At 37.8% G+C, this 26,880-nt stretch overlaps 1 protein-coding gene across 4 annotated transcripts in view; it reads right to left on the bottom strand.

Moving 5' to 3' along the window:
• The window catches only part of FAM177A1 (family with sequence similarity 177 member A1), a 36,383-nt gene continuing 9,503 nt past the window's right edge, over nt 1–26,880 (bottom strand). For 3 of the 4 annotated variants that reach the window (XM_023731472.1, XM_004376516.2, XM_023731474.1), the window contains 4 exons: nt 12,624–12,797; nt 7,534–7,600; nt 6,342–6,439; nt 1–522 (listed from right to left, as the gene is read on the bottom strand). In XM_023731472.1, coding sequence (XP_023587240.1) covers nt 310–522; nt 6,342–6,439; nt 7,534–7,600; nt 12,624–12,797 — 552 coding nt within the window. In that variant the 3' untranslated portion in view covers nt 1–309. Of the gene's footprint in view, nt 523–6,341; nt 6,440–7,533; nt 7,601–12,623; nt 12,798–21,569; nt 21,663–26,880 lie in introns of all 4 variants that reach the window. The other variant, XM_023731473.1, reaches the window with a different exon arrangement.

Below are 26,880 nucleotides of genomic sequence, written 5' to 3' on the forward strand. Positions count from 1 at the left end.
CACACAAGTTAACACAAGCTTGATAATTTTTTTTACCTCTTCGTTAGTGATGACGGGCCCTAGCGTGTCCTCAACTTTTTTTTAAAAACAAAAAAATCACTAATTGGACACACTAAAAGCATAGTACAAATACCCAAATTTCAGATCTGGCTTTTGCTAGATAGAGCCTAAGAATAAAGAAACATTTTCCCATTCTGGATAACTTAATAATTTAAAATATAATTATATTAAGTCCCACCGAATAGAGAATGTGAAAGGTCATGGTATAAAAACAACACCAGGATTTGAAGTTTGATAGTCATTTCATTTCTAGGGTGGGACAGAGACTGGGTTTTGTTTGCTTTCCGTAATTACTTCACAGTCTCCCTCCATTTCAAAACTGACATTCACAAATGAAGCAGAAACCACTGTTTCTGGCTGATCTTTCTGAACAACGGAATCAGTTTGCAGCTGCTTCTGTTGTTCTTGATATCGTCTTTCAGCTTCTTCAGACATCCTGTTTTCCTCTTCTTCTTCTTCTTCCTAAAAGGAAAAAATATTAAGAATTGTTGAAGTATAAATGTCCAAAAGGGAGAATATTTTTTCTCCCACTGTCAGCTTCTCTTTTTTTTTTTTAGGTCAAAACAGTGTCCTGTCCAATTTAGTCTATTTAAGATAAGACTTACTTCCCCCTCCCCATTCTCAAATAACTATTGTTTAACATTTTAAGGAAAGTGAAGGTATTTTTGAAACATGGTATTGCCCTGCTTATCACAGATGAGGCTGAGGAGACTTTGACAGAGACTATGTCTTTTCAGATTAAGTCTAACATAAATTTAAAAAATAGCTAGTACTACATATATCACTTCAAATTATAGGGTACATTCACTAAATGGGACAGCATGGATAGTATTCCCATAAGAACTTAATGTACACATAAGGCAGTTCCTGCCCTCAAGAATTTAATCTAGTAGGAATGTTAAGACATGTAAAAATAGTATTAAAAAAGAAAGGAATAGCACTATAGAGATTAAGAACTAGTAAATAAATTATAGCTCTGAAACTACTAAATTCATGGAGAAGGTGGCACTTGTATTGGACTTGCCATATGGAGTAACCTATCTAGGAAAATTAATCTGGTGCTTGTTTGAGGGTTAACAAGAGTGAGATACCATTTAAGAGGCTATTACAATAGTCCAGATGAGGTAATGATGCTCTAAACAAGGCTGGTAGCACTCATTTGTTCACAACATATTTTTGAAACCACCTAACATATAAAATCAGCTGACCTTTCTAGACTCATCTCCCACTCCCACATTGTATCCTATGCTCTAGCGACAAAAAACTAATATTCTTGCCATTTTCGCAAACACATAATGTATCTTTATGCCTCTACAGTCTAGCTTTAACTCAACTGCCCTTCTCATATGCTTGAAGGAGAATAACAACAGACTAATCTTTACTGCATGCTCACCAATATGCACTAAGTGCTATTCTAGGCATTTGTATATATCAACTCATTTAATCCATACAGCAATCTTGCAATTCTTCTCATTATAAAATGAGGAAACTGTGGTTAAGTATCTTGCCCAAGGTTACGAAGTTAGTAAGTGGCAGACCCAGGATCAGGCCCTTTGGTTCTTGAGCCCATGCTCTTAAGCACTAAAGCTTTCTTATTGTTTAAGGTTAAATTCATTTCACCCAACCTAAAACCTCACTATATCGGCAGACAGCACCGCTGTCATCTTTGTGCCTTATCAACTGGCATATACACATTTCTATTACAGTACTTGTAGTTTTCTATACGTTAAATTCACTCCTTTCCTTCTACATTCAGTCTATGTGTCCTAAATACAGAGACTGCCTCTTGCTTCTTTCATCTTAAAATTGGAATAATAATTGAATGAGAGGTGTGTGAAGATTAAACAAATAATGCACATAAGGAACCTCACATAGCACCTCGCCCAAGAGTTGAAAAATAGCAGCTGTTTGAAAAAGAGTTCTTTCTATTTTCCCAGGATTGTAACCATTCAAAAATGTTTGATGAATTGGTGATAACACAGATAGCTAAATCCTCTCTACCTCAGCATTTAGTAACTAGAGTAGCACAAGAGTTTCAACTAAAGCCAACTGCTACTGAAAATGCTTTGGGGCAGCAGCAGTCACACAAATTGGAACTGAAGTGTTCTTCCCCCTAATTCGCTGTTGTGGGAAGAGAACTAGACTTGAAGTTTGAAGACTTGATATTAAATCCAAATCTAATACTTCCTAGTTTTGTGACTTTGGCCAAGTTACTTAAACCTCTCTGTACCTGTTTTCTTATATATAATTATCAGATAATATACTATTTACTTCACTGAGACATTATGAGGATAAACTATAAAACATATGTGAAAGTGCCTTACATGACACTTAGCCCACAAGAGAGATTCTATAAATTCATTCGTTCAACAAATATTTATGGAGTGCTTAACTATGTGAAGAGGACTTGAAGCACTTACTGAAGAAGATCAAAGACCACAGCCTTCAGTACGGATTACACCTCAACGTAAAGAAAACAAAAATCCTCACAACTGGACCAATAACTAACATCATGATAAATGGAGAAAAGACTGAAGTTGTCAAGGATTTCATTTTACTTGGATCCACAATCAACACTCATGGAAGCAGCAGTCAGGAAATCAAAAGACACAGTGCACTGGGCAAACCTGCTGCAAAAGACCTCATTGAAGTGTTGAAAAGCAAAGATATCACCTTGACCCAAGCCATGGTGTTTTCAATCACCTCATATGCATGCGAAAGCTCGACAATGAATAAAGAAGACAGAAGAATTGATGCTTTGAACTGTGGTGTTGGTGAAGAATATTGAATATACCATGGAATGCCAAAAGAATGAACAAATCTGTCTTGGATGAAGTACAACTAGAATGCTCCTTAGAAGAAAGGATGGTGAGACTACATCTTACATACTTTGGACATGTTGTCAGGAGGGATCAGTCCCTAGAGAAGGACATCATGCTTGGTAAAGTACAGGGTCAGCAAAAAAGAGGAAGACCCTCAATGAGATGGATTGTCACAGTGGCTGCAACAATGGGCTCAAGCATAATGACGACTGTGAGGATGGCGCAGGACCAGGCAGTGTTTCATTCTGTGGTGCACAGGGTCACTGTAAACTGGAACTGACTCGACGGCACCTAACAACAACGACAACTAACTATGTGCCAGGCACTGGTCTAAGTTCTCAGACTGAATAAAAGAGACAAAAATCACTGCACTTGTAAGGTTATATTCTAATGGGAGCATGACAAAAAATAAACAAGAATAGTAATTTATGCAGTATGTTAAAACCAAAACTACACCCTGACAATACCAGCACTATTCAAAAAAACAGAAAATAACAAACACTGGAGAGGTTGTGGGGAGAGTGGAACTGTTATGCACTGCTGGTAGGAATGTGAAATGGTACATCCACTATGGAAAACAATATGGCACCTCCTTAAAAAGCTACAAATAGAAATACCATATGATCCAGCAATCCCACTCCTAGGAATACATCTTAGAGAAATAAGAGCTGTCATACCAATAGAAATAGGGACACCCATGTCCACTGCAGCATTATTCACAATAGCAAAAAGATGGAAACAACCTTAGTGCCCATTAAAAGATGAATGGATAAAGAAATTATGGTACATACACAGAATGGAATACTACGCAATGATGAAAAACAATGATGAATCCATGTAACATCTCACAACATGGATGAATCTGGAAGATATGCTGAGTGAAATAAGTCAATCACAAAAGGACAAATATTGTATGAGACCACTATTATAAAAACCCTAGAACAAGTTCACACACAGAAAAAAACAATATTTGATAGTTATGAGGGAGGGGAAGGGTGGGATGGGGAAATCACTAACTAGATAGTAGACCAGTGTCAACTTTGGTGAAGGGAAAGACAACACACAATACAGGGGAAGTCAGCACAACCTGACCAAGGCACAGAAGTTTCCTAGACACATCCAAACACCTTGAGGGACCAAGTTGCTGGGGATGAGGGCTGGGGACCATGGTCTCATGGGACATCTAGGTCAACTGGCATAACATAGTTCACAAAGAAAATGTTCTACATCCTACTTGGGGAATAGCATCTGGGCTCATAAAGGCTTATGAGCGGCCATCGAAAATACATCTATTGGTCCCATTCCGTCCAGAGCAAAGGAGAATGAAGAAAACCAAAGAAACAAGAAAAATATTAGTCTAAAGGATTAAAGGGCCACATGAGCCAGAGCCTCCATCAGCCTGAGCCCAGAAGAACTAGATGGTGCCCAGCTACCATCAACAACCACTCTGACAGGGCTCACAACAGAGTACCAGAAAGAGTGGGAGAAAAATGTAAAACAAAATTGAAACTCACAAAAAAATACCAGACTACAGTCTGACAGAGACTAGAGGAACTCCCAGAGACTACGGCCCCTGGACACCCTGCTAACTCAGAACTGAAGCCACTCCTGAAGCCCACTTTTCAGACAAAGATTAGATGGCCTATAAAACAAACAGTAACACACGTAATGAACGTGCTTCTTAGTTCAGTCAAATATATAAGACCAAATGGGCAACTCCTGCCCAAAAGCAAGACGAGAAGGCAAGAAGGGACAGGAACTGGATGAATGGACGCAGGGACCCCGGGGTGAAAATGGGGAGAATGCTGTCACATTGTGGGAATTGCAACCAATGTCACAAAACAATATGTGTGTAAATTTCTGAATGAGAAACTAAGTTGAGCTGTGAACTTTCATCTAAAGCACAATTTAAAAAAACAAACAAAAACTAGTTGCCATCTAACAGAACTGTGCTGCATAGGGTCTTCAAGGCTATGATCTTCCAGAAGCAGTTCACCAGGCCTTTCTTCCAAGGTGCCTTGGTAGTCAAGCACTTAACCATTTGAGCTACCCAGGTACTCCCATGCAGTATGTCAAAAGGTGTTAAGTACGAGGGATAAAATAGATCAGCGTAAGGGGAATTGGAAGTGCTGTTGGGGAAAGGTTGTGAGGGGTTGTAATTCTAAACAGGGTGGTCAAGCCTATGTTTCTGAGGTGACATATGAGCAAAGACTTGAAAGTGAGGAAGTCAGCCACACATATATCTGGGAGAATATCATTTCAGGCAGAGGAAACAGCTGGTGCAAAGGCATCAGGGAGAACATGCCTAGTGTATTTAACGAACAGCAAGGCTGCCACCTTGGCCAGAACAGACTGAGCAAGTGTTAAGTTGGAAGGAATAAGTCAGAGGGTAATGTGTGTAATGGGGCGGGGGGCACGCAGGGGAGGAGTTGGAGAGAGTGAGAACATACAAAACCTTACAGGCTCTTCATAATGCTATGGATTTGACATATACTTCCCTTGATTCTTGACCTTAGACACCCAAAATTAAGTCTGATATAAGTATTGTTGATTTTTATACTTGATACTTTAGGATGTCAGACTACTAGTGCTTATATCAAGTTTTTATTATGTTCTAACATGATTAACTTGTTTGTTTGTATCTTTTGCGTATTATAGTAAATAGGTTTGTCTATGAACTACAAATTAACATATTCAGAGTAGTACAAGTTCAAATTATAATAGTTTATTCATTTCCTAGGATAAAACCTAAAAAACAGATATAAATTGAAACCTAAAAATTTAATATTAACCTGGTCAATAAATCATATCCCAGAGTATACAGTATTGACACATCCGCTATAACATTCATTCCATAATACTATTTCCTGAACACCTATCATGAGAGGCACTCTGCTGAGAATGCCCTATATCATCATCTCATGTGATTCTTACAATTACCCTGTTTAATGCATATTATCATTCCTGTTTTACAGGGGAGAAAACTGAGGCTTAGAGAGTTAGACAACTCACCCAAGAGCATACACCTAGTAAGGAAGATGGGATTCAAAACCTGCAGTTTAATTTCAAAATCTGCTCTCTTAATCCCTATACTATCTACCTTATCTCCCTTTCCTCAAAAGCACTATTACCTGGCAATGAATGTGGAGCACATAATATACTTCATTAAAGCTGGCTTTTTTTGTTTTTTATTTTTCGTTTGTCTATTTTACATCAAGCCTCATCACCCAGATTCCTCAATTTTTCATAAAATCTAGCTTAGCTCTGTACATAGATCACACAGAAATTGAAGCATTTTTAAAAATCTAAAATGTATGTCAATTTGATAAAAGTAATTACTGACATCAGAATTAAATGCCTAGCAGAAGGGAGCTACTTTGAGAATACATATGTTCATTATGCAATCCATCAAGTTTATAGCAAACCAAACAATCAAGAAAATATAAAAAGGAGACATACCTCCTTCTTCATCCGGTAATACTCATCAATGGCATATTGATATTTTGGGGTGCTGATGCCCAAAACAGATGCAATCTTCTCTCCAAGAAAGTCACACACTAAAGACAGAAAAGTTAAATGACTTATACAATTCCATAAACATTTCTTGAGCACTTTCTATTGCAAGGCATTGTAGGAATACAAGTTTCAGTTCCTGCTCTCAAGGAGATTATGAAAACCAAGCCCATTTCTCTTCTGTACATCCTCCTTGATCTCCTCAAGAAGCATTTATGGCTACCTCTGGGATCCCAATAATAACTTTGTGTTCATAACTCTATTATGACACCTGCCACCAGATATTATAATGATCTGTTATATGTCTATCTCTTTAAGGAGAAATACTTTTAGAGGGGTGAGATATGCATTGGGCTGAAGGAGAGGAATAGCTTGTACTATAACATTCACTGAGGGCCCACCATGTGCCAGGCACTGTGAAAGGTTAGGCTCAGAGAGGTTAAGGAACTTACCCAAGCTGACAAAGCAGATCCAAATTTCAAATCCAGGTCTGAATCTAAAGCTTATGTTCTTTCCATTACACTAAGATGTCTACCACATACTAAGTGCTCAGTAAATGTTTGTTGACTAAATTACCATTCACAGTTAGCTCTAATACAAAACAGAAAGTGATAGAAGCTATGATGGAGTTAAAATTGGGAATTCAGAGGAAAGCTTCGTGGTTTAAAACCTATAAAGTTAGCGTGATTGAGTGATAAAAATTGATAACGCATTTCCTTCAAATAGGAATTAGTTATATTTCAACTTAAGAAATGAAATATGTAAATATACAAATGAATTACAACTACAGGCTCAGAATAAGCAGTCAGACAGAATGAGAACAGTACTAATAGGGACCAAATGACAAAATGGCAAAACAGTTGCTAACAGAAAGGATTCAAGGGCATGAAAATAATATTTAATACAGTCATTTTTCAGGTTTTTTTTTTTTTTTTAACACAGCCTGGAGCTGAAGATGTTTTAAGCTGAAATACAAGTCAAATTAATACACGAAGTCTACCAATGCTAGCCAGCTGCTGAGGATAGAGTGATTTAACTCCTTGTTTCTCTTTCATTTTGGAAACATCTATTTTGGCAAAGCTTCTGTTGTTGGAGCATATTACATCAGTTATATAATATTCAAACAGAAAACCAATACCTGAGAGGGTTGATGTGGCAGCCCGAAGCATGTAAAACCATAAGTAGGGGCCCCAGGTAAGTTTTCTCTGCAAGAAGAAGTCAGGTTAGCAACATTCATACCTAAACTCGTTTTATATATTTCAGGCCAGAATAAAATAGTCAAATACTTAAAGTAGTAGTGGGCACATATTCTATGTATTCTACAGGCAATACTACAGACTATAATCTAATCAAAAATGTAAAACCTTTATAGGTAGAATTCCACAAAGACATTTTTCATTCGCCCTTATAACTACAACCACCCTAAGCCCAAGGAAGAACCAAAAAAAAGATGCAGCCACCAAATGGAATTGGTAAGTCATATGATTGATTATTCGTGGGTTAATAAACCATTTTTATGGCTAATCCAGGGTCTTTCTTTCTCCTGTCTTGCTGCTTTGTTGTCTTCACTGCTTATAAGTACAACAGGGAGAGTAGGCAGTAAAAGAACTTTAGATCATATAGTCCAACACACTTATGTTACAGCGGGAAAACTACAGTTCAGAGAAATTAAGCAGCATAACTAAGGGCATATCAAATGAGCTTTTAATGGTGGGAAAAATTAAAAAATGAGTTTTTTATTTATTTGTTTTAAGGATTAAAAAGGGACTAGACCATGAAACCAAAGACAAGCTCAGTATATATTTGGTAGCCAGGACCACTGGCAGAATGCAAATCCATAACTAATGTTGGTTGTGACTTTTGTGAAGCTCCCCAAACAGATGATAGTTTGCCTCTCTGGATAAAATCGGTACTGCAGGCATGCTTCACTGTATCAACATTTTTGTTTAGAAAAAGAAAATATAGTACAGAGCCTGCAATCAAATACATTAATGATTTTTTAATATTGGTTCCAAAGACAGGAGAAAGAGATAAACATGTCTATAATCATCCTATTAAAAAGGCAAACACAAGAATATCTGTAAGACTGGGTCAAACGGCTAAAGCTGAGGGAAGGAAACAGCATATAACCCAGTCTTGCCGTGAAAAGTAAGTATGCCAATTTCTGTGATAGTATGTATGTCTGAAAACACACAGATGTAAGGTAGATCCTTTGTCTCTATTTACTCGAGTGAATATCCAAACAAACAAATTGAGCCAAGAAAATAATGTGTATTTCTGACTCCCTTGATCAAATCTGCTGTATCTCCTATATTCAGAACAGAAGTGGTCTCTTATGTGGGGATAAGGGTTACTTTAGAGACTTAAAGATGTTGACATTAGTATTTACTTTATGGTTTACAGCAAATGAGACAGTGTCAGAAGTATAGGGAATGAAACCAATTTCTATAACACATGATAAATGATAGGGCCAAGAAACTACCTAGAAAAGGGCTAGGCATGCTTTGGAGGAAAGAATATATTTCTCAGTGGACCAATTCTCCTGGGGTTGTTTCTAGAGAGAATAACTGCTAATATCCAGGCGGTGACTAATGAAGAGGCAAATCTGCTCCAGAGCTGAGGAGCTGGATAAGGAATCCTGAATAACATCCATCATTATCCCACACAGTTATACAGAATCAATGAATAGAGCCTTCTATTTGGACACTGGCCTTACTGAATCAAAAGGACAGTGGCTCAAGAGTCTGTACTGGAACTCTGCCACCACTGCCAGCATCACCACTGCCACCACGCTAGTAACAGCAGAACTAGGACAAGATCTCTGGAATTGTCAAGAGTTCTAGTTCATGGTGCTAAAACTCAAACTGATTGATTCTTTTCTCTAAAAATCTAAATATAATCTTTTCTCTCCCTGTTAAGAACTGCTATCTTTTCTGATTTTAAACAACTTATTTTCAGATTATAAAATTAATGCTTGCTTACTGTAAAACACTTGAAAAATACAGCAAAGTATAAAACAAATTTAAATCACCCATTTCATCATCCAGAGATTACCGTTAACATTTTAATGTATCTTTCCAGTCTTTTTCTAAGCATATATTTTTTTTTCTAAACTGTTGTACTATACACTTTTTCTATCCTGCTGTTTTCTCCCATTTACTATACTGTGATATTAAGCATAGTTCCCCCTACATGCTTAAATTCCTAAAAGTAATTACTAGGCCAACGGATATAATCATTTGGAAAGTTCACACTGCAAAATTTTGTAACAGAAAATGTACCAATAAATATTCAGCAACAGTGTATGAGGCTACCCATTCCCTTGTACCCTCTACACATAGGACATTGTCCTTTTTCTTTTTTCTAACTCAACAGCCAAAAAATGAGCCCAGATACTTTTCTGACTCTACTACAAGACATCAGCCCATTTATATAGGTGAAAATTATGGGCATGACCAAATTTTTAAATATATATATATACACACGTATACACACACACATATTTGAGGAAACGTAATTGGAAGTAAATCAATAGTTACGGGAATTACAAAAAAACATTTTTATTCTTAAGGTACATCTAAGACACAACAACGAAAATCTAAGTGAACAATTACCATACAATTGTAAAAAAATCTAGATCTCCATTTCTTATTCTCTATCAAGTATTATTTACCTGTAGTATTCTTAAATCTTTATTTTAAATATCAGGGTTTTTTTTTTTTTTTTTTTTTAAATTAGGGTCTGTTTTACAAATCTGCAATGTAACTATAGGATAGTATCTTTTCAACTCTTTCATCATACCAGATGATGCATCAGAAGTAAAGGGAAATGAAAAATCTGCTCTTCACATGAAGTGAAGCCAGATCAGTCTTCAGAAATTAAAAATTACTCTAACGGACAAGTGTTGGCTGTTATATCAGTCAAAGTTCTGGCAGATGATACAGATGAAAGAGATGATACATTCAAATTAGCTAACATGAGAAGAGTTTAATAAAGGGACTATTTACAAAGATGTACACTGGGTTTAGAAAACCAACAGAGAACAGAAAATTATCCCAGGGCTAGTAACAGTACGGGAACCATTACCTCCCCTGTGCTTGAAGAGGTAAGAAGAAAGAGCAGTTACTGGGAACCAAGAAAGACTAGCCAAATAGGAGCTGTAGCCTTTAGCAGGGAATGTTTAAAACTTCCCTCCAAAACAACGTAAAGTAATTTGGGGAGGGCGCTCGGGGGGGGGGGGCGGGGACTGCTTGTAGGTACAATCAGAAGTCTACATACAGCTGCAGCATTAAAAAAAGAAAGTGACATATTAATATTAACATGTACATGCATAAATAACAAACCAAATGAAGTCAATGAAAAATACCAAAGAAATAAATCGTATCTCTCTTGGCAAAAGGTTTAAGTAATTGTTACTGTTTAGTCTGTTAAAGTAGTCAACATGGATAGTCCTATTTGTTAATTATCAATTCTTCATAAATTGTACTACATCTTTTGTGAAAATTTTATTTAAAATTCAAGTAAAAAATCATTCTTCTTAACTTCAGGCTGAGTTTATAACATAAAGCTTCCCACTACAGTGTAACAGCAGCTCCTATTTTCTTAAAAATCACTGTACTCTTGAAGACATTAGTTACCACAAAAGAAGACTAATTTTAAAACTTCAGAATGGATATTTTAGATTTGATCCATCATACAAATTAATTTCATAAACTCTAAAATGATGCCGAGTAAGAACTATAGGGAAAATAAAGAAATTTGTCATGGATTTTCAAATTCTAGTGGAATTTGAAGATTTCTTGTGCTACTTACAATTATATTTGCTCTGTTAACTAATACTACCTTACATGTATATAGAGCTTAATCATTTTTCAACGAGTTTTCATCTGTACTGTCTCATTTAATCTTCAAAAATAACTCAATGTAGATGAGTAAATGTTATTATCTCTATTTTGTTTATAATCATGGAACCTGAAGTGAGTTGAAAGTTAAGTCTTTGCTCAAAATTACTAAAGAACAGAGCCAGAACTAAAACCAAGCTTCTGACTTCCCAAGCTGAAGGAAATATAGACATCTTTTTTACCAGACCATCCAGGGGCTCATCAGTTTGGGCCTAAAAATTCAAGGAAATCCTTACATAGACAGGCTACATACAAAGTCATTTTAAGAGTAAATTATTAGGAAAGTAATAAGGATGCATCCCTTATATGACTACGCCTTTATTATCAATTTCTACGTAAATACAGAGCAACTTTTACAACAACTTTTAAAAACATACACATATACATAAAATTATACAAATAAGAACTCCTTCAAAATATTTAAAAAAAAATTATTCCAACAATTCTCCCACTGCATAAAACATTTCTGTAATATTTCACATGCATTTGGGATTGCCTTCATAATATATATTACACAATGTTTTCTGTAGTAGAGAATCTGGATCTGATTTAATAGTCGAAATTAATTTAGCCAAGTCTGACAATGGGTATTAACATTTTGTTTTTAAGTCAAATATAAATTAATAATTCTCTACCCCTCTTACTATGCTTTATTTTCTTCAATAAATAAATGTATTTATTTATTGTCTATCTGCCCACTAGCATATAAGAGCATAAATTTATTCTGTCCACTACTGTATCACCAGCACTTAAAACAGTACCTATAAGAAAGCCAGTAAATATTTCATCAACTATACTCTCAAAATGACTACTTGGAAAGGCAACACTCCTTTAAGTGTACAGTTAGCCTTATAACTTCATAGTCACATATTTTATCATTTAGAAATTTTCAAATTTAGCTGGTGAGGCACACTAAAAACTGTAGACTCCTATCTTCTAATCAAAAGTTGGGACAATATGAAAAAGAACTGACAACTCTTAAGCTTTGCGTAGAAAATATTATGGCAGTAAGGTCCTTAATTCAAAGACTCTGTTATTCCAGTACTTCCAGAACTTTATTTAGGAAGATAAATCTTAAAGAAAACTACACAAACTGACAAAGAACTCTTGACATTTAAAGACAAATTGTTTCAGGCTACTGAAATGCTGGAAATATTTCTAACCATATTGTAAGTATATTATTTTCTACTAAAATCATAAAATATAATTTTATAATCAAAATACAGTTTATTTAAATCTCAAAAGCCCTTTCCATTCAATATTTAAGGGGAAACAAATCAATCAAAACAAAACCTTTTGATAAAAGAATCATCAATATCAAACCTACCGGATCAACAGTAGGCAAAACATCTTTCTTCTCTAGGCTGTCAACTTCATCTTCATCTGTGCTGTATTCTTCCATTGTTTCACCACTAACAAAGTGGATGACTCTCCTTGGGACTTTCTTCTTTTTTCCTACAACTCCCAGTTCTACATTTTCAAAGCCTCTCTCATTACTCATCTATATCAATAATAAGAAAAAAAATTATGAAAATGTGAGTTTCAAATGACATTAATTTTCTTTCATATGACAAACTTTTGGTTATTTTACTCTAGGGAATAAAGAATTATAAACAAGTCCTTAAACACTTTTTAAAATAAATAAAACAGATCATATATTCAAAAGAATATATATAGCATACATGTAAACTTTCTGTTTAAGCCAACAGCTAAGAAATTGAGCACGATAATTCAAGCCATAGCAACCCTACAACTATATTATAGTGAAGACATGCAGGACACCAATCATTTTAAAGAATAATGGCAATTATATAATGTATAATGTCTTAGTTACCTAATGCTGCTATACAGAAACACTACAAGCGGCTTTAGCAAAGAAAACATGTATTCTCTCACAGTCTACTAGGCTAGAAGTCTGAATTCAGGGCTCCAGCTCCCGGGGAAGACTTTCTCTCCTTGTCAGATCTGGAGGAAGGTTCTTGTCTTCAATCTTCCCCTGGTTTAGGAGCTCCTCAGCACAGGGACCCTGGGTCCAAAGGATGCGCTCTGCTCCTGACACTACTTTCTTGGTGGTATGAGGTCCCCTTGTCTCTCTGTTTGCTTCTCTTTTATATCTCAAGAGAGACTGACTCAAGACAAAACCTAATCTTGTAGACTGAGTCCTGTCTCATTAACAGAACTGCCTCTAATCCTGCCTCATTAACATCATAGAGGTAGGATTTAAAACACAGGAAAATCACATCAGATGACAAAATCGTGGACAACCACATAATACTGGGAATCATGGCCTAGTCAAGTTGATACACATTTGGGGGGGGCACAATTCAATCCATAACATATAATATCAAAGAAAAAACATATAGATTCACATATACATATGTTAGATATATAAATTAAGTTTATATCAGGGAACTCACCTACATCTTTGGATTTGAGCTTAACTATATGTGAAGAAAACTGAATATACCACAGACTGCCAAAAGAATGAACAAATCAGTCTTGGAAGAAGTACACCCAGAATGCTCCTTAGAAATGAGGATGGTGAGACTTCGTCTCACATACTTTGGACATGTTATCAGGAGGGACCAGTCCCTGGAGAAGGACACCATGCTTGGTAAAATAGACGGTCTGAGATAAAGAGGAAGACCCCCAATGAGACAGACTGACACAGTAGCTGCAACGATGGGCTCAAGCATAGCAATGATTGTAAGGCTCGCAGGACCAGGCAGTGTTTTGTTCTGTTGTACACAGGGTTGCTATGAGTCGAAACCAACTTGACAGCACCTAACAACAATATCTGAGCAAAACAAGCAGTTCAACTTAACTCTGAACCTTTTCTCAAAACAGGAGTCCGAAATTCAAATGCCTTTAGGGTCAAACAGGTACCAAAATAAATGAAGCTATATAGGGGGTGGTAGACTCTATGGAGAATGTATGTCCCAACTAAAGACATTAATTAATTTTTCAATTTAGAAAAATTCTAAAACACTGTGGAGGCCAAATAAAACTGATTTGTAAGCCAAATCTGGAAAGTAGTTCATTAGTGTGCTATCTCTAACGAACTTTCAAATTTCTTAGTCAATAATATATATGTAACAACAGTTCCTGATAGTAAAAAGATTTTACAAATTTTAAAACTATAGTAATCTATGGAATTCTAATTTACATCCAAATTTGCCTCCTAGGGAAATGTTAATTTTACTTCATACATATGTTCCAAATTAAGAGTAAATGCATACTGTAGGAGAGGATGAAGATCTTTTCCTGTCACGTTACCTCAAGTTTATACTCTTAAGAAAGCCATTTTGGCATCTTCTTACTAAAACATTTTTAAAAAGGCACAGTACATGTAATTGTAGAGAAAACTCTGGTAAAAGTGGTTACCCCAGAGGACAGAGACTAAGACGGAGGAGGCAGTACAGACAAGGCAATGGACAGGGGGATCTTTTCTGCTTTTTGCTGTTATTTGTTTTGTTTTTTTATGATGAGAATATCTTCATGTATTACCAGTATAATTTTAAAACTAAGCCAAAACAAATGATACAGGGCTACAAGACTGCTGTGATTAGAGACCACATGAGTGGGATTCTTGTAGATAATAATGCGTTCAAAAGTTCTGTCCTCCAACATAGAAAACTCAAAAGACTCCATGAGAAAACTACTGGAATTAATAGAAAGATTCAGCAGAGTAGTAGGATACAAGATAAACATACAAAAATCACTTGGATTCCTATACACCAATAAAGAGAAATAGGAAAAGGAAATCAGGAAAACAATACCATTTATAATATCCCCTAAAGAAATAAAATACTTAGCAATAAATCTAACCAGGGATGCAAAAGACCTATACAAAGAAAACTACAAAATACTACTGCAAGAAACCAGAAGAGACCTACATAAATGCAAAAACATACGATGCTCATGGATAGATGGACTAATATTGTGAAAATGTCAACTGTACCCGAAGCAATCTAAAAATACAATGCAATTCCAATCCAAATACCATCAGCATTCTTTAAATAGATGGAAAAACTAATCATTAACTTTATATGGAAAGGAAAGAGGATCCAGATAAGTAAAGGCACTACTGAAAAAGAATAAACTAGGAAGACTCGCACTACCTGACCTCAGAACCTACGGTACAGCTATGGTAGTCAAAACAACCTGGTACTGCTATAATGACAGACACATCAACCAATGGAACAGAACTGAGAACCCAGATGTAAATCCATCCACCTACAGTCACCTGATCTTCCACAAAGGTCCAAAGTCCATCAAATGGGGAAAAGACAGTCTTTTTAACAAATGGTGCTGGCAAAACTAGACATCCACCTGCAAAAAAATGGAACAGGACCCATACTTCACACCATACACAAAAACTAATTCAAAATGGATCAAAGACCTAAATATAAAACCAAAAACTATAAATGTCATAGAAGAAAAAATAGGTTCAATGCTAGAGGCCCTAATACACGACACTAACAGAATACAAACCAGAACTAACAACACACAAACACCAGAAGATAAGCTAGATAACTGGGATCTTCTAAAAATTAAACACTTACGCTCATCAAAAGACTTCACCAAAAGAGTAAAAGGAGAACCTACAGACTGGGAAAAATTTTTTGGCTATTACAAATCTGACAAAGGTCTAATCTCTAAAATCTACAGGAAAATCCAACACCTCTACAACAAAAAGACAAATAATCCGATTAAAAAATGGGCAAAGGAAATGAACAGACACTTCACCAAAGAAGATAATCAAGCGACTAACAGATAAATGAGGAAATGCTCGTGATCACTAGCCATTAGAGAAATGAAAATCAAAACCACAATGAGATACCACCTCATTCCGACATTACTGGCACGAATCAAAAAACTGGAAATAACAAATGTTGGAGAGGCTGCAGGGAGACTGGAACTCTTATGCACTGCTAGTGGGAATGCAAAATGGTGCAACCATTTTGGAAAACGATATGGCGCTTCCTTAAAAAGCTAGAAATAGAAATACCATATGATCCAGAATCCTACTTCTAGAAATATATCCTAGACAAATAAGAGCAGTCACACAAATAGACATATGCATACCCATGATCATTGCAGCATTACTCATGATAGCAAAAAGACAGAAACAATCTAGATGCCCAGCAACAGATGACTGGATAAACAAACTATGGTATATACACACAATGGAATACTATGCAACAATAAAGAACAATGATGAATCTGCAAAGCATCTCACAACATGGATGAATCTGGAGGGCATTATGCTGAATGAAATAAGTCAATCACAAAAGGACAAATATTTTATGAGACACTATAAAAACTCATGAAAAGGTTTACACAAAAAAAAGAAACAATCTTTGATGGTTATGAGGGAGAGGAAGAGTGGGAGTGAAAAACACTAAATAGACAATAGATAAGTGGTAACTTTGGTGAAGGGTAAGACAGTATACAATACTGGGGAAGTCAGCACAACTTGTCCAAGGCAAGGTCATGGAAGCTCCAAAGACACATCCAAACTCCCTGAGGGACCAAATTACTGGGCTGAGGGCTCTGGGGACTATGGTCTCAAGAACACCTAGTTCAAGTGGCATGACGGAGTTTATAAAGAAAATATTCTACATTCTACTCTGGTGAGTAGCATGTCGGGTCTTAAAAGCCTGTGAGCGGCCATCTAAGATACTCCACTGCTTTCACCCCATCTGGAAGAATGAAGAAAACCAAAGACACAAGGGAAAGACTAGTCCAAAGGACAAATGGACCACAATTACCACAGCCTCCACCAGACTGAGTCCAGCACAACTAGATGGGGCCCAGCTAACACCACCGACTGCTCTGACAGGGATCACAATAGAGGGTGTCGGACAGAGCTGGGGAAAAATGTAGAACAAAATTCTAACTCACAAAAAAAAAAAGACCAGACTTACTGGTCTGACAGAGACTGGAGAAACTCCGAGAGTATGACCCCTGTACGCCCTTTTAGATCAGTAATGAAGTCACTCCTGAGGTCCACCCTTCAGCCAAAGATTAGACAGACTCATAAAACGAAACAAGACTAAATGGGCACACTAGCCTAGGGGCAAGGACGAGAAGGCAGGAGGGGACAGGAAAGCTAGTAATGGCGAACCCAAGGTGGAGAAGGGGAGAGTATTGACATATAGTGGGGTTGGCAACCAATGTCACAAAACAGTATGTATGCTAATTGTTTAATGAGAAACTACTTTGCTCTGTAAACCTTCATCTAAAGTACAATTTAAAAAAAATAATTAAAAAAAATTGTCCTCCAGCTTGAAAGATTAGATAGGAACCCTAGGGGGCAGTGAGTTTATGTTAACGAGGGAGGAAAAACTCAGAAAAGGAAGATGAGAATGGTTGCACAACTTGAAGAATGTAATCAGTGTCACTAAATTGTACATGTAGAAATTGTTGAATTGGTGTATGCATTGATGTGTATATTCTCAACAACAAAAAAATAAATAAAATTTAGAAGTAAAAAAAATTTTGGCCTCTGTAAGTATTCTTACATTTGTAGATAAAACATAATGTGAACTCATGGTTGTTATGCAACCACTAGAAAAGCTGTTTGAACTGCAGTAGCAGAGACTGGATTATACTGATAAAAATAGTGAACTAGACTTGCCCAGCTATGCAAGTGCAGTCAACTTTACTGTTATGCATTTTTTTCTCTTAATCTTCCAAGGTCTTTCTTAGAAAAGAGATATGGTTCTTCTCTGTCCTTCACTTCCCAAAGATATATTTATTCATTAGCTAGGATATGAATCCAACCCGGAGAACACAGGGCATTGTTCCATAACACACGGGACATCATTGACTGCAACTATAACTGCAGATCATGGAAACCTTTATGGTGTGGCATGGGCTATCTATGGGTTGACTTGGAAAAAAAATCCCAATTCATCCTAGCCTGCTTTCAGGGTTCAAACAAATCCCAGCTCTTAGTAAGAGAAGAACGGCCCCTTTACTGTGTCCTTGAATAAAATGGACAACAAATAGTACCAAATCACTCAGGCCACTTTCTTCCATCCTTAGTCCCCAGGGACCAGAAGCCGTTCCTACCCAATCTCATGTTTCCCCTTGAGAATGATATGGTTTTTGGTTGCTCTGACATCAACATTTCTTTTGGACCAAGACTTAGCCTTTTAGGTCACTTTATTTTCTATGCAAGGGAAAGAGAGAGAGATAGGCCTCAAGGCATCATACTAACTGGATAAATCTAATGCCAAAGAAACACCCTAGTCTGTGAATAGGGCTGAGACCATTTCCAGTACATCACCATGTCCCATCTCCCACTAAAGCCAAAGCAACTTCTCACTGCTCCTTCTAGAGCAATTACTCATTAGTTTAATTTTTCCTTCTAAGACACAGGCAGAGGAGAAGTGTCTCTCATTGGCTCAACTACAGCACTTTATCCTCCTTAGACAACATTAATAAATGAAAACATTCTGGCTGAGTCATAAGGACTAGCATAAAATTATTTATTATGTCCATTAACCATGACTCTTGGCTATTATTCTTTCCAAAAGGTTAAAAAAAAACTACAAAGAAGGTTGAAACATTCATATGTTTCAGTCTAATACCAAGGTTAGATATGTGTAAAGAGAACTTTGAGTAATATTCTCTATATATAATACTTACTTTAAAATAACATTTTATTCGCTCTAATCACATTTAATATACACATTTTTATTAAAAAGTTTTACGTAAGCCTTCTCTTTTAAAAAAATTTTTTTTTATTTGATAAAGCCCAATTTTTAGGTTTATCATCTTAAACAGGGGGTCAGTAAATTTTTCTGTAAAGGGTCAGATAGTAAATATTTTAAGTTTTATGAGCTAGACAGTCTCTGTCACAATTACTAAACTCTGAGAATGCACCTGGGGACAAAAAGTAAATGAATGGATATGGCTGTGTTCCAATTAAACTTTACAAAAAAAGTAGCCAGCCAGATCTGGCTAACAGGCTGTAGTCTGTCAACCCTGATCTTAAGGAACTAGACTGGCAAGTGAAAATCTGTGAAAGACAATGTATGACATGTGATTTTGACCTCTGCTTGAAAGAAAAAAAAAAAAGGGCAATGAAGGGAGGCATTGATGAGTAACAATAACCTGAAAACAATTTGGCACAAAATTTCCTACAATTACAAATAAAAGTTATTTTTTGAATTGTGCAAAAATTCATTCTTACAAACAATAAACCTGAGAGAAAGAAAATTTTCACTATAAACTATACACACTCCATTTTAACAAACTTCAAAGATCTTAAAAGATTGTTTCATAACACCAGGAAATTATGCAATGCAACGTCAATTAACATTTTACTACATTTTACGTTTAACCAGACTGTCAATCTGCTTATCTCGTTCTCAGGCCAGTTTTTCATGGCAATTTTCCTTTTATATACTCCTAAAGCACCCAGAAGAGGGTCATCGAAAAAGAGGATGACCCTCAACAAGATGGACTGACACAGTTGCTGCAACAATGGGCTCAAATGTAACGATTGTAAGGATGGCACAGGACCAGGCAATGTTTCATTCTGTTGTACACAGGGTCGCTATGAGTTGGAACCAACTCAATGGTACCTAACAACAACAATAGCATGCAGTACTTCTTCTTTGAAACATGTACTACACTTGGAATTACTTATTCTATGTTGCCTTCCCCTACTAGGTTGTAAGCAACATAAAGATAGGCACAGTGTGTATCCTCACTGATAGATCCTTTAGCCTAAAGTTCCTGACACAAAACAAGTGCCTGGTAACAGAAGTGCTGAATAAATAAATGAATGAATAGTAATGAAAAATTTAACTCCCTTAATAATACTGAGGCTGAGATTTTTGGTTAAAAGCCTATTCACAGAAGCTGCTATACAGAATGTTGCAACAGGTAGCAGATGGCCTGGTTAGAGGCCCAACTCTAAACAGACTCCCTTCCCTACATGGCACTTGGGGTTTCTAAGTTCTGATAAATATGTGAAGGGGTAGAGAATAGCAGCCTCTCTCCACCCAAGTCTCCACCTCTTTTGCCTCTTTCCTCTTACTGTGCTCAACCCTGGGCATGAATCTGGGGTTCCCAGAGATATCAGTGCTTCAGGAATGTGAATATACAGACAAGAATATACAAACTGTTTATATTGTATGAACTCATTTGTATTTAACAAGAAAGAAGAAAAATATATGCATAAAAAGTCCCTGGAAGAATACACTGGAAACTTGACAATGGTTACTTCTGGGGAAGGAGAATGTGAGGAAAGGGCGCTGGGGGTATTCCTGTGAACTTTTACCTGTTGCTTTACAGCCTTCTTTATTGTTTTAGTACTTATTTTATTTTTTACCAAGAATGTGTAAACACCATATGCGGTGTGATGGATTCCTTTGTGTGGCCTTTCTCACCATGGTCTTGTAATTCCCGCCCAGGTGACTGGGCGGGACTATGCAGATATGGTAATTGTGGCCCACCAAGGGGATTGGTCAGTTTTGTCATCCCACTGGGCTTGAAATGAGCCACCCCAGAGGCAGGGAAAGAAGAACCCCAGCACCAACAAAGAAGAACAGCCAGAAGCCAACATGTCCTTTGGACTCAGGATCCCTGCGCTGAGAAGTTCCTGGAAGCAGGAGACGGAGAGAGAAAGACAGATGTAACCCTGAAGATGGTGAGAAGCAGTGGCCAGGAGCAACCTGGCAGCAGAAGATGGCGTCCTGGGCTTCCTGGCCCATGGAGTGAGAAAGCCTAGTGCCTCTGGGCAGAGGCCAAGGGCCAGGGAGAGGCATGCCTGCAACTATGGCTGGGAAGAGGCTATCCTAATGGAAGAACTGTGTTCCTGAGCCTGAATTTTAACTGTTACTTCCCTAATAAAGCCCAAAATTGTGAGTATGGTCTGTGAGTTCTGTGTGGCCACTGCAATGAATTACTGAACCCAGTAGAGAATGCTGTGTGAGGGATGGCCTGTCTGACCTCTGCCTCATATGAATCAGCCTTGGGCCTTGATCTGGATTCTCCATCCCCCTTGTGAAGTTAGAGGAGGTGAGATGCTGCCCTCAAGTCGTTTTTACACCATAATACCATTAAACCAAAACAAAGAGCCTCTCTTCAAACAATATTTATCTGGTAAATCATTATAGGTATGCTTACTTTGCTATTAAAAAGATTCAAAGCTGAAGTAACAATGGAAAACAATTCTAATAATAGAAGGAAAAACAAAATGGAAAATGTATCAAGCAATGTGGAGTTAATAAAAGGTTCAGTTCACGTGTACCTGTCAACAACAGCATGTCTCAACCAAAAATGAAAGTGGCTCCCTAATGAATTGTGTTGTCCCCTGAATTCCTTATTGCAGATTATCTTCTTCCTTCAAGAGTGGGAGAAAAGAAAATTCCATATGAAGACTAGCATATGGCAAAGTTTTTAATACAAACTATATCTTATACTATGTTGTTAGGTGCTGTCGAGTTGGTTCCGACTCATAGCAACCCTATGTACAACACCAGAACTAAACACTGCCGGGTCCTGTGCCATCTTCACAATCGTTGCTATGTTTAACCCATAGTTCGCAGGCACTGTGTCAATCCATCTCATTGAGGGTCTTCCTCTTTCTCGTTGACCCTCTACTTTACCAAGCATGATGTCCTTCTCCTGTTATCAGAACCAGTCCATCCTGATAACATGTCCAAAGTACATGAGAGAAGTCTCGCCATTCTCCCCTCGAACGAGTATTCAAGCTGTACGTCTTCCAAGACAGACTTGTTCCTTCTTCTGGCTCCATGTAATAGTCAGTACTCTTTGCCAACACCATAATTCAAATCCATCAATTCTTCTTGGGTCTTCCACATTCATTGTCCAGCTTTCGCATGCTTATGAGGCAACTGAAAATACTACAGCTTGGATCAGGCACACCTTAGGCCTCAGAGTGACATCTTCACTTTTTAATATTCTAAAGAGATCTTCTGCAGCAGATTTTGCCCAATGCAATACATCGTTTGATTTCTTCACTGCTGCTTCTATGGGCGTTGACTATGGATCCAAGAAAAATGAAATCCTTGACAATTTCGATACTTTCTCGGTTTATTATGACGTTGCCTATTGGTCCGTTTGTGAGGATTTTTGTTTTCTTTATGTTGAGGTGTAATCCATACCAAAGGCTGCAGTCTTTGATCTTCATCAGTAAGGACTTAAGTCCTCTTCACTTTCAGCAAGCCAAGGTTGTGTCATCCGCATATCACAAGTTGTTACTTAGTCTTCCTCCAATCCTGATGCCGTATTCTTCTTCATATAGTCCAGCTTCTCAAATTATTTACTCAGCATACAGACTAAATAAGTATGGTGAAAAGATACAACTCTGACTCACACCTTTCCTGATTTTAAACCACACAGTATCCCCATGCTTTGTCCGAATGACTGCCTCTTGGTCTATGTACGGGTTCCTCATGACCACAATAAAGTATTCTAGAATCCCCATCCTTCAAAATGTGTCATGGATTGAATTGTGTCCCCCAAAAATATCGGTCAACTTGGCTGGGTCATGATTCCCAGTATTGTATGACTGTGTACCATTTTATAATCTGCTGTGATTTCCATATGTGTTGTAAACTCTATCACTATCATGTGATAAGATGGATTAGCGGCAGTTATACTGATGAGGTCTACAAGATTAGATAGTGTCTTAAGCCAACCTCTTTTTAGAGATAAAAGAGAGAAGCGAGCAGAGACACATGGGAACTTCAGACCATCAAGAAGGCAGCACCGGGAGCAGACTGTGTCCTTTGGACCTGAGGTTCCTGCGCTGAGATGCTCCCAGAGCAAGGGAAGATTAATGACAAGGGCCTTCCTCCAGAGCTGACAGAGAAGAGAAAGTCTTCTCCTGGAGCTGACACCCTGAATGTGGACTTGTAGCCTACTGGACTGTGACAGAATAAACTTCCCTTTGTTAAAGCCATCCATTTGTGGTATTTCTGTTATAGCAGCACTAGATGACTAAGATACAATGTTACTCATAAATTATTATGACCTTACAGTTAAATGCCTTTGCATAGTCAATAAAACACAGACTAGGAAGAAGGACTTGGCAATCTACTTCTAAAAAACTGGCCAGGGAAAACCTTATGAATAGCAGCAGAACACTGCTGACATAGTGCTGGAAGATGAGCCCCTCAGGTTGGAAGGCACTCAAAATACAACTGGGGAAGAGCTGCCTCCTCAAAGTAGAGTTGACCTTAATGACATGAATGGAGTAAAGCCTTCCAGATCTTCATTTGCTGATGTGGTACGACTCAAAATGAGAAGAAACAGCTTCTTCCATTTAGTAGTCATAATGTGGAATGTACGAAATATGAATCTAGAAAAACTGGAAGTCATCAAAAATGAAATTGAACACACAAATATAGATATCCCAGGCATTAGTGAGCTGAAATGCACTGGTGTTGGCAATTCTGAATTGAACAAATATAGGGTCTACCATACCAGAAATGACAAACTGAAGAGGAATGACATTACATTCATCATCAAAAAGAATATTTAAAGATCTATCCTGAAGTACAATGCTGTCTGTGATAGGATAATATCCATATGCCTACAAGGATGATCAGTTACTATGACTATTATTCAAATTTATGCACCAATCACTAAGGCCAAAGGTGAAGAAAATGAAGATTTACTGAACAACATCTTGCTCAAAAACTACTGGGTTACAGAAGAAATTAACGATGGAATAAAGAAATTCACACAATCAAATGAGAATGAAAACACATCCTACCAGAACCTTTGGGACACAGCAAAAGCAGTGCTCAGAGGTCAATTTATAACAATAAATGCACGCATCCAAAAAGAAGAAAGGGTCAAAATCAAAACATTAACCCTACAACTCAAACAAATAAAAGACAGCAGCAAAAGAAGCCCTCAGGCAACAGAAAAAAGCAAATAATAATGATTAGAGCAGAATTAAATGAAATAGAGAATAGACAAACAATTGAAAGAGTTAACAAGACCAAAAGCTGGTTCTTTGAAAAGATCAACAAAATCGATAAACCACTGGCCAAACTGACGAAAGGAAAAGCAGCAAATAACCCAAATAAGAAATGAGATGGGCAGTATCACAATAGACCCAACTTAAGTTAAAACTATCATAGCAGAATACTACGGAAAATTGTACTCTAACAAACCTGAAATCCTAGAGGAAATGGAAAATTTCTAGAAACACATTACTGACCTAAACTAACACAAACAGAGGTAGAACAACTAAATAAACCTGTAAGAAAAGAAGAGACTGAAAAGGTAATTAAAAAATTCCCAGCAAAAAGCAGCCCTGGGCCAGACAGTTTCAGTGGAGAACGCCACCAGACTTGTAGAGAAGAGTTAACATCACTTCTACTAAAAGTACTTCAGAGTATAGAAAAAGATGGAATACTTCCAAACTCATTCTATGAAGCCGGCATAACCCTGATACCAAAACCAAGTAAAGACATTACAAAAAAAGAAAATTACAGACCAATATCCCTCATGAATATAGATGCAAAAATCCTCAACAAAATTCTAACCAATAGAATTCAACAACATATCAACAAAATAATTCACCATAACCAAGTGGGATTTATACCAGGTAGGCACAGACAGTTCAACATTAGAAAAACAATCAATGTAATCCAACACATAAATAAAGCAAAAGACGAGAACCACAGAATCTTATCAATTGATTTGGAAAAGGCATTTGACAAAGTCCAACACCCATTTATGATAAAAACGCTCAGCAAAATAGGAATAGAAGGGAAATTCCGCAATATAATTAAGGGCATTTGTACAAAGCCAACAGTCAACATCATCCTAAATGGAGAGAGTCTGAAAGCACTCCCCTTGAGAACAGGAACCAGACAAGAATGCCCTTTATCACCACTCTTATTAAACATTGTGTTGGAGGTCATAGCCAGAGCAATTAGGCTAGAAAAAGAAATAAAGGGCATCCAAATTGGTAAGGAAGAAGTAAAAGTATCCCTATTTGCAGATGATATTATCTTATACACAGAAAACCCCAAAGAATCCACAAGAAAACTACTGGAACTAATAGAATATTTCAGCAAAGTTTCAGGATACAAGATAAACATCAAAAATCAGTTGGATTCCTCTACACCAACAAAGAGAACTTCCAAGAGGAAATCACCAAATCAATACTTTTTACAAGAGTCCCCAAGGAGACAAAATATTTAGGAACAGGGGCAGGGCCAAGATGGCAGACTAGTCAGACGCTTCCAGTGGACACTCTTACAACAAAGACCTGAAAAAAACAAGTGAATCAATCATATATGACGATCAAGGAGCCCTGAACATCTAAGGCAAAGTCAAGGAACTGGACTGAGTGGCAGAGGGAGGGAGAGATGGTTCAGAAGCAGCATGGAGTTGCGAGACCTGACCTGGCGAGAGCCTGAGCCCTTCAGGACTGAGCAGCTATGGGTGAGTGGTGAGGCAGGCAAGCAGTGGTGCTCAGGAGGCGCGTTTTCCGCACCAGGAGAGACCCAGTGCCAGAGAGTCTACTCGGCCACCCATAACCAGTGAGAAGCAGCCCTGGATGGGCAAAAGATAAGGACTTGTATACAGCCTACCGCACGGATCAAAAACAACCCCGAAAGAAAAACCTCTCTCCCATTTACCTCCCTGCTCCCTGCTCTGCACTGGGTCCCCGATCAGCTTCTGCAACTGCCAAGTCCCCTGGGCCGGAAGGACAATCCGACACACACCCTGAGCCATTCTCCCAGCCTAGGAGAATGAACAAATTAACAAACAGGGAAAAAATAAACTGCCAGCTCGCCTAAGCCAGAAACCCAGTGTAGGCACAGCTCCTTTGCCTAGGCACAGGCATAAGGGATCCACAGACTTTGAGCGCCTTTTCCCCTGTAGAGACTTGCGTGGGTCCATCTCAACAGCGTAGGCCCTCATTACCGCAGTACACCAGGGTATATATCGGAACTCTAACTTCAACTGTTTCAGCTGTGAAGTGGCAGGTTTGTGACATTTGACAGTGCTCTGCCCATTAAGCAGGGTCTTCACCTACACACATCAGTGGCCTGAGGACTGGTGGCTCTACCCACGCCACCTAGCCACCTGCGATAGGGGCCCAAGAATAAGAGATGCCCCGCAGTCCTTACAGCCAACAGAATTAGCTGCTCATAGTCCAGCTGCAAAACCCCCCCACCTACGTGCTCTAGGGAACAGGACACTCGGGGGCAACCGTCAGCCCCCTGCCTTGATCAGAGTGTGTCCCCCTGCTGCAGCCAGATGCCTGTGCCTACACCAATCACCCATGCCTGTCTAGGACTGTAGGTGAGAGCCTACACCACACACTTGGTGGTCATCTACCTGGGCACCTGAGCTGAATCCATACAGGAGGAGTGGGCAGACTCCTGAGCTCACATACATAGTAACAGATCTAACAATCTGGTGACAGGGCATTAGAGCTTCAAAGGGGCCAATAATCAAAATTAGCTTACACAAGCAGCCTATCTGGGCATATCAAAACAAAACAAGAAGCTAGGACACAGTAAGCAAACAAAAAATAAATAAATATAATAACTTATTGATGGCTC

Source organism: Trichechus manatus, unplaced genomic scaffold, assembly GCF_000243295.1.
Source record: "Trichechus manatus latirostris isolate Lorelei unplaced genomic scaffold, TriManLat1.0 scaffold00043, whole genome shotgun sequence".
In the NCBI taxonomy this organism is placed as follows: domain Eukaryota; kingdom Metazoa; phylum Chordata; class Mammalia; order Sirenia; family Trichechidae; genus Trichechus; species Trichechus manatus.